At 34.7% G+C, this 13,832-nt stretch overlaps 1 protein-coding gene across 6 annotated transcripts in view; it reads right to left on the bottom strand.

Moving 5' to 3' along the window:
* Positions 1–2,340: 2,340 nt before the first annotated feature.
* The window catches only part of Bap170 (Brahma associated protein 170kD), a 56,097-nt gene continuing 44,605 nt past the window's right edge, over positions 2,341–13,832 (bottom strand). For 4 of the 6 annotated variants that reach the window (XM_089644395.1, XM_089644396.1, XM_089644399.1 and 1 more), the window contains exons 23-30: positions 13,496–13,615; positions 10,165–11,202; positions 9,742–9,812; positions 8,851–9,004; positions 7,725–7,961; positions 7,005–7,043; positions 4,687–4,778; positions 2,341–3,530 (exon numbers count right to left, since the gene is read on the bottom strand). In XM_089644395.1, the coding sequence (XP_089500521.1) occupies positions 3,428–3,530; positions 4,687–4,778; positions 7,005–7,043; positions 7,725–7,961; positions 8,851–9,004; positions 9,742–9,812; positions 10,165–11,202; positions 13,496–13,615 (1,854 nt within the window). In that variant the 3' untranslated portion in view covers positions 2,341–3,427. The remainder of the gene's footprint in view (positions 3,531–4,686; positions 4,779–7,004; positions 7,044–7,724; positions 7,962–8,850; positions 9,005–9,741; positions 9,813–10,164; positions 11,203–13,495; positions 13,616–13,832) is intronic. The other 2 variants (XM_089644398.1, XM_089644400.1) reach the window with 2 other exon arrangements.

Below are 13,832 nucleotides of genomic sequence, written 5' to 3'. Positions count from 1 at the left end.
TTTGAATGTGGTCCCGCCATTCACTCGGCGTGTGTGTACTTAGGTGATAGACACAAGTGGAACACCATGAGCACTTATCATTTTTTGTTATGAAAACTTTTTCTAAAACTGGACACTTAAATTTTATTACACTTAATATAATAACAAAATTGAACTAACGCTATCTGTTGACAAAATTGTAAACTATAGCACTCGAAGGCGCAAAGAGGCTCACTTGATTATCAATGTTTTTTAATGAAATACAATTTTATTTTCGAGAAATTCTTGTAGATGTCAGCATCGTGATAGTTCTACGAATGTTCAAGCGAGCGCGAAATAAATTTATGTCAAAAGACCGCTGGAATATCGGCATTCAAAGTTTCCGTATCAACTGTTGATACAGCCGCGTGTGAGTATAGACTTTTTGCCGTAACAACAGTTGATACGGCCGCGTGCAAAGAGTTAAAAACAGTCGTTATTTAACATTTTGAAATTCAAAAGCTTTGTTTTTAAATCTTTTTATTTAAGTTTTGCGTGGAAATTTAACCTCTTGACTTATCAAGACCACTGCGTTATGGCCAGCCATCGGCCATCATAGTTATGTTAACACTGTGTCACTGTCGTATGCTTCCAGTGAGCAAGAAATATTATTTTTGGAAAGGAATGTGAATGAAAGAAAATACCTACATATTTAAAAAATCTAGAACTTGTTTTTTTTTATTTTTTATTTTTTAGTAGGAATACGAAAAATACCAAAACTATAAGGTCTCTATTTAACATTATTATTACGTATACAGAGAAGAGTAGTTTTGGAGATTTTGGCTCCCTGTTGGCAACGGAAAGGTTAAATAATAGAAAATGAATACTCTAAACATAAAATTTTTTATTAAAAAGAAAAGTTTCATAAAATAATAAATAATGCTCTCAAAATCAAATACTTATCTACTTAGCTAATCACAGGTTTGCAAATGAGGAGTGTCTTCACAAACAGAAATATATACAAAAACTTATTTTTTCCTAAGACAGTTTGTGAATCACTCGGGGTTAATATTTTGTGATAATCTTTAAACGCACATTCAATTGATTGTTAGACCATGAAGAATAATAAGAAAATTCCATTCATTCTGGAAGTCATCTTTATAAAAAATAAGTAAAAATTGAGAATTTTGACGAAAGAGAAATAAATATTTATTTGAAAAAAAAAAGGTTTTCACGACACAAAATATCAATACATTTCAGTTCTACTATAAAATCACTGTTTGCTTTATCTTTCAAAGTACCTAATTCAACCAAAAAAACGTATACATAAAAATTTAAAATATAACACCTATCATTGATTACAAATAATACAAAAAATGGGTAAGTAATAAAAAACCTATGCAAACTTTTTGATAGGGGATCAGAAATATATATGTATATTTTTTTATATAACTGGGGTCCTATTCAGATACATTGAAATATATGATAATAATAGCACTTTTACAATAATATAAGTAGTGTATGTAAGTAGATATTTCACTTAGTGAAAATTTATCATTTTCTATTATACATAAAGCAGGTAAATATATTGATTTAAAAAAAAAGAAGAAAAACTATTCTGGGTAGATATTTGTCTTTGTGAAAACGCTCCCAAATTATAGTCTATTTATTTAATACAGGAAAACATCGTTTAAAAAAAAAACCAAACAAATAAATTTTAAAAATATATAAGCAGTGTCCGGAAACTCACTGTACAAGCGGGAAACTAGTGAATCTACATCACATTTGGAGTCAATTTTGTGGTATAGCTTTTTTTGATTTGAGCTTTCATTTTCGAGTAAATTGAGTCCAAATTGGAATTTTTAGGTAAAATTTGAAAAACATTGGCCTCTAGGAGTTAATATTGGCTATTTTAATGCCTAAACCCCTTTAGTTGTCAAACAAAAGTAAAAAAAAATATATATATATACACGGTGTCCGGAAACTCGTAGTACAAGCGGGAAACTGGAGAATCTACACCACATGGGGAACCCAAAAAAACATAAAGTTTTTTGATTTGAGCATTTTCAAAAAGAAAAAAAAAAAAACCAAAAAAAAATATTTTTCGGCTATTTTAGGGTTAAAGTTTTTTCTGGTGTTTAGGGTTGAGTAACAGATGTTTTAACCCTGCAGAGCAGAAATATTTTATGATTACACCGGGTTAAATGAAGGGTGATTTCAAAATAATGCTTCAAATCCGAGTTTCTTCATTTGTTTTACTTTCAAATAGTTTTAATTAGTTGGGTACTTTGATCTTCAGTAATAATTTATACGAAATTTGATTAAAAAAAAAATTTAAAAAAATCAACTTCAAACTCGATTTACTCGATAACGAAAGCTCAAATAAAAAAAAAATATACTACAAAATCGACTCCAAATGTGATGTAGATTCACCAGTTTCCCGCTTGTACTACGAGTTTCCGGACACCCTGTATATATATCAGATATTAAATTTTTTTTTTAGACATGTGTGGATTCACCAGTTTCCCACTTGTACTATGAGTTACCGCAAAAAAGGTATAGATAAATTAAACCCAATTTGTTAACTGATAAATCATAAAAAAATTCTAATATTTACATGAAAATAAACCAGTTCAGACTATATGTATGGCTATAACTGGTACTCAGTGCGTTGCAGCTTTAGGGCAAATTGTGATCGGCTGGCAAAACAGCTGCGGTACTATTGTGATACCAACACGATTGTTGTGCTTGACAACTGATCGCAATTAAATGATCAAAGCTGAAACAGACCGAGACTGGTGTTCAACTAGGAGAGTTGGAAACAACCCAACCTAAGAGAATCGTCAAATTGCTACCGGATTTTAATGCACTGGCTTAAATAAGACTTAGGCAGGGTTACTATTATTATTTCACCATGGGCCAGTTGTTACACGGAACTTGAATAGGACTTTCACAGAACTTATTTTGATTTGATGAATTATTCAAATTCTCTGAAACAACTGTCTTTACACTACTGTGAGATGGATATGAATTTGAAAATAATTTAAACAACAGCATAAGACTTGAGTGGAGTTTTTTTTGTAAAATTGGAAGCCATAATACACAGTTCATATTAATTAATTTCTATCCATCCTGAGAAATTACTAAGTAGGACTGACCCGTCTTTAAACATTCGATTTCACCACCTACGAGTAAACTGTCGAGCAACTACTCATGAAGTAACTTTAAGTATAAACACGCATTTACTCAACAGATAATTATCCACAGTTTACTTCAGACATGGTGCAATAATACTCCCCAAATGTGGCTTCTGGCTGTGAGTACTGGCTCTGTACTAATTATAGTACTTGGTAGTTTTATTTCCAGCGCTGGTCCTTAATATTTAATTAGTGGCGCCCTCCTCAGGGTTGGCACTTATTACTATAAAAATATAATTAACAATATGAGAATTATTGATACAACGCAGTATTTAGATGCAGTTCATGTCGTAGAGGACTTGGGCTACAGTTCTGGAAGCTTCCACCCCACTCAGGGCTATCCCGGCAAGGTGGGGCTCGTACCCTCGTAACAACCTGAAAATTAGATGGAATTAGTCAATTCAATTGATGATAATATTGTAGTCAATAAAAGGCAAGCCCAAAGTCATGCAGTCTTTTTTTTTTTTTTTTTATAAATTTAATTTAGATTAAATTTGATAATATTATTATTAAGTTCTGCAGTAATAATAATATTATCAAATTTAATCTAAATTAAATTTATAAAAAAATTAAATGGAGTTCTACGAATTAAACACAAAAACAATAAATAAAAAAATCATGCAGTCTTCCCTAAAAATAAAAATTAAAAATTAATAAAAATAAAAAATTCCCTAAAACGCCGCTGCAGCGCTGGTATAGCTATAAGGTAAAGAGGGCCGTATACTGCTCGGGTTCAGATATTTATGTACTCATAATAATATTCATGCAAAATTATTTTAGACTGGCACCACTCTGTTCCAATCCTCAAAAACACGGTCATTTCGCGTCTAGTTGTTAACTTCACGTTTTTCCAGATGACATTTGCGAAGTCATTGACCTGATGTGCTTTGAATAATACGGACATGTGTCTAGTGTGGTAGTTGAAAAGCATGTAAAAAACCTGTATCCAAATATATTTTTATGAATAAAGAAAAAAAAAAAAAAAAAAAATTGCTTAGAAATTTGGCCAGTTTGATTATGCTAAAATCGATATTTTGAAGCTACTGCAAATATACTACTTTTTTACATTTTCACTGCGCAAATGATCGATATTTGTCAATTGTTAGTAAAGTACGCGATCTCCGTCGTAATACAATAGTGATACCTCCCTAATCCTTGGGGTCAGGCGGTTTAAAAGTCTGTCAGCCACTAATACTGCGGTAATACGGCTGGAATATGCAGTATGCATGCATGTAACGTTTTCTAGTAACCTGTTCTTACCGTTCCGTATTATCTATTATGAGTAAGACGGTTATTGTTTGAAAGAGAGAGTACCAAAACAGTGTACAATATACTATTGAATTGAATGATGGAATATTCAGATCAAGAAAGGCTGATAGAGATATTGAAAGAAGGTAAATGCCGGAAACTCCATTAATGGGAGGACTCAATGCGGTTGGCACTAGTATAAGGTCATCCAGGTCGAGTTGAGAGTTGTGTGGCGGTCTCTGCGGAGAAACGGGATGAAGGTAGCTAGTTAATGTGTGTTTACCTGCGTCCACTGTGTGAATATATCACGATGTTCCGCAGAATAAGGGCAGCCGTCAGTCGAATACTCTTCGTCACGGGACCTTCATTGTCGTCCTGGAACATTCACAACAATTGTTTACAGAAGTCAATTACTACTAATAGAGGATTATTTTATCATTTCGAAATACTAACAAAAGTTTTATTAATAACATGCACACAGCAAAGTTATGCTGTGTTTTAAAACATACAAAAAAAACACACAAATAGTTATTATTATATATTTTGAAATTTATTGTACATTGTACATGTAAAGGCCGATTTACATTTTGATCGATAACAAGTGATTAGTATTAACTGTATAGAAAGTTGTTTAACACATTTAAGCTTAAACATTGTACACTTGACGGGTCCGCTTACACTTAGCGCACTTATTACTTGCACTTGCTACTAATTAAAGTGTAAATCGGCCTTATTGCTGCGAATTCATCCAGTATAAGTCATTCTCAGATACCATGTGATGGCGACAATAATATACCATTGGTATGTACAGTGAAACCCACTTATAAGGTAAAAAGAAGTTTTGTTATTTCAGTCCCTTAAAAAAAATGGCCTAATTTATCTGATAAGTTTCAGATCGAGAAGTTTCCTTGATAAAGTTGTCGAATTCCGCCTAACGCTTAATACGCAAACGATGGTTTCAAATGCATTAACCCGTCATATCCCGGGACCGCATATGTGAGTGCGGCACATTATCTACGAATTAAAAAAAAAAAAAAATTATGTGCGATTTTGACCCTTATGTATAAGGAATTTGTATGAAGAACAAGGTCACAATCGCTTGGGCTATTCTCGTTCTTTATGCAGCAAATACCGGAATGACTTCTAGCTTTTCAGATTTTTTACAAAGAATTTTTCTGTGGAATGCCAACGAAATATTTGCCGCGTTTTTAGTGTCAAAGCGTCTTCTTTCATTATTTTTGATATAAATTTATTGTGGAAATAATAGATTTGAGGTATCATCAGAAAGATAGTTTTATCTACATTATTTTGATATAATTTTTATAATATTTCACCCAAGAAAAGTGGTGAAAATTAACTTCGTAAGAAATGTAAAAAATTTTATGTTATAATGAATAATTATATTTTTAGCATTATTTATTTACAGGTTTCTTGTACAAAATAATATTATTAGTAACAACAGTTGTATAAACTACCGAAATCTGGAAGAATTGTTATCATATACTTATACAATGCGACACAAAAAAAATTTAAGTGGACACTTGACGTTTGATTTTGGAATTTGAGCCTTTGGAAATTGAGCTTGGAATTTCCTGGGACACCACAGGTTAATGTTCCATTTTTTTCTCAATCAAAGTTCAATCTGTATTCTGTGCATGTTTTACATCTCTTCCTACTAAAATAGTTGTTTCCAGTGGTAATTAACTTGAAATCAAGTGTAATTTTTTTTAAATTGCGTGTGTGAGGCGGAATTCGGCAACTTTATCGTTTCTTTTGAATTAATGATTCCATGAAAAACCTTATAAAGGAAAAATAATATGTAATATCGACAACACAAGAACAAAAAAACTACACAGAAAACATCAAATACAGAACAAAAACTACAATGTTATCTACTAAAAAAATAACTGTTTCACATCTCTGTCGTGAATACTACAAAAGCTCTGATAAACTAGTAATCTTTTTACAACAATTTCTTGCCGGCAAGGTATTTCCGTATTGTCGGTCTTGCCTACACCTGTTGACGTATTGCCTTATCTTGACGGTGAGTTTGTTCGGTTACCGATATTACGACAATATTGGAGTGCCAAATCTATTTCCTTCTCACTCTGTTATACATTCGTCTCTTACCCGATACTTAAACTATTTCGTGATTATTTATTTTAAGTTTGGTGAAGTTGTTGGACGAGATTGTTTTTTTGTGTTGTGAATTTTTCTTATACATTACGGCAATCTTGACAGGAAACAACAATATTGACAGCCAACACCCTACCCTGCAAGACTATATTGATGGCCAAAACTCATGGGTAGTGAAATCAGAAACATAAAGCTTTCAACATACTTTCTACATTTATTTAATACCAAATAAAGACCAGTGGCACTCATGTTCACATGTGGTCAAGGTATGTGCAGGTACCTATTTTACGGGAGAAAAATAAAATTACATCACACACTCTGTCAATATTTGATTTTTCAAAAATAACATGCAGATAAAGCATACTGGAACAACAAAAACCATTGAAACATAATACAGAATAACAACACATCATAAGCCACAAACAAAAAACATAAACATAGTTCTGTTAGTAATATTATTCTCACCGGAGTTTCTACAGTATTCCTGCTGGCCTCGGCTCTGTTCTATAAACCAACACCAAACCAGTTTTAGTAAGTAAATATTTTACATTATTACATTTATATATATGCTCCAAAGTCTTTATTCTGGGGAGGTTAACAATTAAAGATATTGTAGTGTTGAGAAATCGGGGTAGGTACTGTCTCGCAAGATTCTCATTCATATTTGAATATTGTGTTTACAGTGTAGGAAAAACAATGTACTTATTTTGGTAGATGAATTAATGGAGGGAAAATAGGCGGAAAACAAAGTGTGGTTAGAAATTGGCTGGAAATTGAAATAGGTTATGTGTTGTGCTAGTAAATGTAATTTTATGATAATAACTGGAAGAGACAAAGAATATGTGAAATTATTATTTTGGGTGGGTCCCACCCAGGCGTAGTGTGATCAATTCCTCGGCTGGCCAAGTCCTCCATCAAGACATAAGCAAAATTTTCCGCTTACTGTGATGGTAGTAAGAGATTTTCAAATATTGTCAGGTTATTCGTAACCTGGGAATTTTTGTCTTTCTTAAAAAAATATATGTAGATAACGAATGGGGCGGAGCCCCAAAGAATCAGCAAAAGGAGACATGTGTGTGCCAGGAATAAATGTAATGGTTAGGTTAGGTTAGTGTAGTATGTTCTTTCCCCTTGCAAGGTAGAATGATCATGTGACGGTTAATTAGTATGTTCTAGTAAGCTTACCATGAGCTCCCGGGGATTGAGGAAGTCCACGGCGTGTCGCTTGATGGCGTGCAGGGCGGCGTTAGTGGCGAAGCTGGTTCCCCCGATGCCCAGGACGGTGCCCGGTTGGGTGATGCCCGGCTGCGGGGAGGGCTGGGGCTCAGCGGGGCTTGGGGAGGCCTCCGTCTTGGCGTCAGGGGCGGGGGACGGAGGGGGGGCACCGCCTTTGCGGCGCTGCATTTGCGAAGCTCGTAACGCCTAAAGAATATAAATTCAACAGGTGTAACAATGCAAAACCGTTAGAACCTGAATACTTTCTCGCTCACACCTAATACAGCATCTTTATCTACAAACAGAGGTCATCGTAGATCTCCTATTGGTCATACAGTTCATCAATCAGTGGCTAGCCTACATCTACATTCTACCTAACGAAGAATGTACCGCCAGCGGTCTATAAAAGCAAGTGCATGGCCTTGAACGAGCAGAGATCACAAGCCGGTCGCAGGCTCAAGACCTGATACTGGTAGTGGGATGTGTCGTCCCTTACAGCGAAGTCTTAGAGATATCCTAGGCTGAATAGCTGATACTGATAGTGAGATTTATCCCCTTTTACTGAGGTTGAAGAGTGCCTAGAGGAATTCTTTATCTTCGTAAATAGTCCAAGATAACGCGCCACTTCACATTTCTGCGAGTATAGTTATTTTGTTATTTTTACTTTTCCTACAATGGAACAATCCTCCCGAACTCACTTTAATGTTTTACACGGGTTATACCTGATGGTTAAATACTATGTTAAGTACCTACACTGCTACAGATATTATGGAAATACAAAACACATATTACAAATGCATCACAGTCAATGGACACTTTTGTGTATTTAAATGTTGAGATAGGGACCTATTGGTTGGGAGTCCATAATCTGGGTATTTCTAGTAAAAATCTACTTACAGTAATGCAATGTCCCACTGGCTCCAGTGGGGTATTTCGCCACGTCTGAGTAAACTGTCGCAGTACTACCCTTTGAGTAGTGTATATTATCTATTTCACCACTGTTTTACTTGACGGGTAGTTACTAAACAGTGTACTTAGTCTCCTGTATTGGGATCACACAAACAGCTTATAGTAAATATTTGTAGAATAATCTCACCTCAGCTGAGCAATGGCGATCCTGCAGGTGAGTCATTAGAGAGAATCTTTTCCGGGGCAGCTGGTCACAGTGCGCCCATAAACAGGGCAGCTCGTTCCTGTTGCAGTGGACTGTGCAGGCGTGGGCATACACGGCAGCGGCACTCTCAAACACCCTGTAGAAAAATTAACACTTTACTTTCAAATCGATAGCACGGTGCACCAATCTATCCATTCTGGAAGAGCCAGGCATTCAAAACAGGCCACCAGCTGTCTGCCTACAACATATCTACAACTGCACCTGGAGAAGTTCATGGTCACTTGCACTGGGTAGTGTTTGGCAGGAGAAGCAAAGGAAGGTCAAGTATTAGCATGCAGCGGAGTAGCCTTGTTAATTAAGGCAATTGGAGTAGGGTCACAATTAATTCACACAACAATGTGGTAATGAGATGTTACACAATACATCGATATACATTTTATTTTTTATTTCTTGCTAGAGCAATCCCGATGAGTTACAAACGCATTGTAGGACGAGAAGAACTTATAATACATAGATAGGAGTCAATAGTTACAATTTTAAATTGGTATTTTGATATAAAAATTATAAGTTTCACATACAAAACAGTACACAAATAGAAAAAGGGAGTTTACGTAGAACAAACAAGAAGAAACAAAAAAGGAAACAGACAGGGATATACACATAAGCACAGAGCCAAGGTAGGAGTTTATCTATCCTTCAGAGGTTCTAATGGAATATGATGTTTGTGGTTAGTAATAATGAATGGACGCCCTGGTCAGATCTGTCCTAATGGAATATGATTTAGTGATTAGTGATGTCCTTCCGAGGTTTGACGGATATGTGTAAAAAGAGTACTACCTACATTACATATAGATAGAGAATAATAATACTTACGTATCACAGCCTCTCCATTGGCAAACCCAGGGTTCATCTGGAATCTTCTTTGGTGTCACAGGGGGCTCCTTCTGAAGAAGTAGAACAATAATATACAATAATTACATTATGTAATGAATGTGCGACTGAAGTCTTGTATGACAGAGAGGCAACTACATATACACGAGGAGTTGACTAATATTCCGCCATCATAAAGGGCAAGGACACTATACAAAAGCAAAGACATTACAATTAATAACTAATCAAAATTTAACACTGTGTAGAATAATCTCGGATGAACAGAATACAAAACGAAAAACCGATGTTACTAAAATGGGTAAGAAACATAAAGGGTTTTTGAGCTTTGTCTCCAAAGTAAAAATTGCCTCGATGATTGCTGACTTCCAATAGGTAAAAGGACAGTGAAAAATAGAATAAACCCACCTTCGCTTGCGGCTCTATGTGGACTTGCTGTTGTTGCTGCTGATTGGAAATTATTTTAGTGTTCCCTTGAAACTGCTGCTGTCCCGATACTATAATCTTCTGTCCCGACATCAACTGGGCATTGTTAACTATGATCTTTTTCTCTTGCTTGATCTGATTAACTTGTTGCTGTTGTTGATGTTGCTGCTGCTGTTGTTGCTGCTGTTGCTGCTGCTGTTGTTGCTGTTGTTGTTGCTGTTGTTGCTGCTGTTGTTGCTGCTGTTGTTGCTGCTGTTGTTGCTGCTGTTGTTGCTGCTGTTGTTGTTGATTAACCTGTTGTGAAATAACGACATTCTGTCGATTACCTTGTTGATCCACAATATACTGATTACCACTTATAATCCTAGCTGTCGTAGAAACCATGTTATTACCGCCCTGGAACGGTTGCGACACGGAGACAATCTGTTGGTTACTGCTCATGTTGAATTGTTGCCCTTGACTAATGATCTGGTGCGTTCCTCCGACGTTACTCGTCATAATCTGTTGATTACCGACGACGATTTGTTGATTACCCACAACGATCTGTTGATTACCGACAACAATCTGTTGATTACTGCCGATCATCTGTTGGATCTGGCCAAACTGTTGTTGGTTTCCTTGCTGAACGATGACTTGTTGGTTGCCTTGTAAGATTTGCTGTTGATTTCCTTGCTGTACAATGACTTGTTGGTTGCCTTGTAAGATTTGCTGTTGGTTTCCCTGTTGCACGATAACTTGTTGGTTGCCTTGTAGAATTTTCTGGTTGTTCTGGATCATTTGTTGGTTGTTTTGTATCATCTGCTGGTTGTTTTGTATGATTTGGCTTTGCTGCATGTTGGTGGAGATTATTTGAGGTTGCGGCTGGTGTGTTATGACGGGTTGCTGACAGGGAACGAGTTGGGACTGCCCCTGGACTATTTGCTGCTTGATAACTCCCGGTTGGTGCATCATATTCTGTTGTAGTACGCCCTGTGTTGATTGGATTACTCCAGTAGATGCTTGTATCATTCCTCCGGTGCTCTGAAATTTAATTTAAAAAATTGTTATACATAAATAAAATAGAAATGGTGTATGGATTAGCACAGGACAGATGGATAAACAGACAACGGAGCAAGGGGATGAATTCATAGATGTGCAAACTGGTTTAAAATATGCTTACTACACTGTGACTGTGCATATACAGTGACATGTTTTAATCCCTATTATTTAGTGTTACTGGTTTCAATTTAACGACTAAAATTTTAGTTTTGAGTAAAACATATTCAAATTATTCTGAAATGTGCATTCATTTTAACTAGAATTCTAACTTTAGCATGTTGCTCTATCTGTGTAAAACCTGCACAAGTAATATTTACATGGCAGATTAATAGCAGGGATTGAAGATACCAAAAAGGTTTAAGTTGTCATTCCATCCAGCTCCTCAATTCAGAATTGTTTAAGATGGTATTGAAATTGAGTAAAGTTAATCGGTGAGATTGATCTATTTGTTACTTACAACTACATTGTGCCCATGGGCATGTTAAATTACAAAATATATTAGATGCATAATAGATTAGTGAATATGTACATAAAACAAGGTAAACCATTATAAATAATATACATATTCTAGTCACAATTATATAAAAGTAGGCATTTTGTGTTTTTTCACAGGGTTTTAAGAGTGTCAGATCAGTTATTATTGAAGGGAGAGCTGTTTGGAGGGAAAAACTAAGGAAACATCATTATTCAATAGATTGGAGAGTTACTGAAGGTGAAGAATTATAGGTAATATTTATCAAAATAATTGTACCCTGTAGCTATTCTGAAGATATATGTAAACTTAGCAAGGGTAAAGATAATCTCTCAATGTATTAGAAAATGCACCTAAATGTATGACCAAAGAAAACACCAGTTAAGAGGAAGCTAAAAGCCAAAAATGTGTATATTCTTGGTATACCTTATATGGTAGGTAATAGGCATTAATCGCTTGACAAACGGAGTCTAGAAACGTTCGATTTCAAGCACAAAACTGGTTTTTATTTAATTTGTAAGAAAGCAAAAAAGTTAATCGAGTGAAACTGTCACAGATAATCTTAGCTATAATACTGTATTTTTTTAAAGTTGTTTCCTTTATGCGTTCATACATTTCTATTGAAAAAATATTTTTTTCAGTAGTTTGTATTTATATTATTTTTTGAGTAATTTACATTTTTATTTGTATTATACTCAAGTGAAGCGATAGGAAAACCTTCAATTTATCTAAAGCATATTTTTTGATATTCATAATGTCCACCAATTCGTTATAAAGATGAATCAAAATAGTGATTTGGCATTAAGATTCGCCTTAAGAAATTATTGGAAAAAATATCTTAGAGATCTCAAATAATATTAATTACAAAGCAAGGACATGCAATGCTGAGGATATTCCAAGATAAAAAAGTTTTTTTTTTTGATAAATACAAATTTCAAATAAATTTGTCTTCTGTCATTATACACTGCACGTTCCTGTTGCAAAGTGTATTAAAAACTTCTTAGAAGATAAAAGTAATTATTGTTTTAATAAATAGTATATAAAATAAATAAACATAACAACAGATTAATATTATAATACACTACAAAACCGGAACCATAAGATAAGGGCGAGTGATAATGTCTAAATTTTATACTAAAAGATGATAAAGGTTTGTTATGATAAAGATGAAGCACGAGTATCTCACATTAAAAAACAAAATTAATGAATCGAATAAAACAATGGACTGAATGAAATATTTTGCTTCGTATGTGGGTGTTGTTGCAAATGTAAGAGATATTTGTTGCACATTATTTTACTCCATGAAGAATGAAACGAATGAAGAATGAAACGCATAAAGAATGAAGTGAATGAGTAAAATTATATAGATGGAGTCAAGAATTTTTCAAGAAGTTGAGTGATAGAATGAGAATGTCCAGCGTGAACCATATATTATGAAGAATGAAGTGATTGAAATGAAATAAACAAATGGAATGAAGCCTATTGTTGCAATGTGAGGATGAATTTGTCACAGCAGTGACAGAATGAGAATGAAAGACCCTCAGGGTGACCATAATCCAAGAATGAAATAAATTAAGAATGAAGTGGATGAATAGATAAATGAATGAAGAATGAAATGAATGGAGAACGAAACGAATGAAGTGGATGAATAGATAAATGAATGAAGAATGAAATGAATGGAGAACGAAACGAATGAAGTGAGAATGAATTGTAGTATCAAAATGAGCAGCGCCCGTGTTCCACGAGTTGATTGATTGATTGAATGAATGAAGAGAGCCCCGAGCGAGGATGAGGCACAGGTACCTGTATGACAGAGTTTCCTTGCGCGGCGACCTGCTGGACGTGCTGCTGAGTGATGGCCTCCGTTGCCTGAGAAATCAAATTATTCAAAGTGTTTTCGTCCAGCCCGCCCGGGTTATTCACCTTGAAAAAGTATGCACCGTTTCTATTCTGTTTCTATTTAATATTATGCACATATACTGATAAACATTACAATATAACTATACCTTTAAATCATATTGAACTACCACACAAAACCATTACTTTAACCATGTATGCCACAACAAGTATTATGAGTTTGTGGGCGAGGAAATAAAGGTATGGTTTTTGAATGAGGAATTCATAAATATAATATGTAAAA

The sequence above is a fragment of the Hesperophylax consimilis genome, chromosome 21, assembly GCF_061612785.1.
Source record: "Hesperophylax consimilis isolate HC1 chromosome 21, BYU_Hcon_1.0, whole genome shotgun sequence".
Lineage (NCBI taxonomy): Eukaryota > Metazoa > Arthropoda > Insecta > Trichoptera > Limnephilidae > Hesperophylax > Hesperophylax consimilis.
The sequence above is the reverse complement of the archived record's forward strand: the minus strand, read 5'-3'. Positions and strand labels throughout refer to the sequence as shown.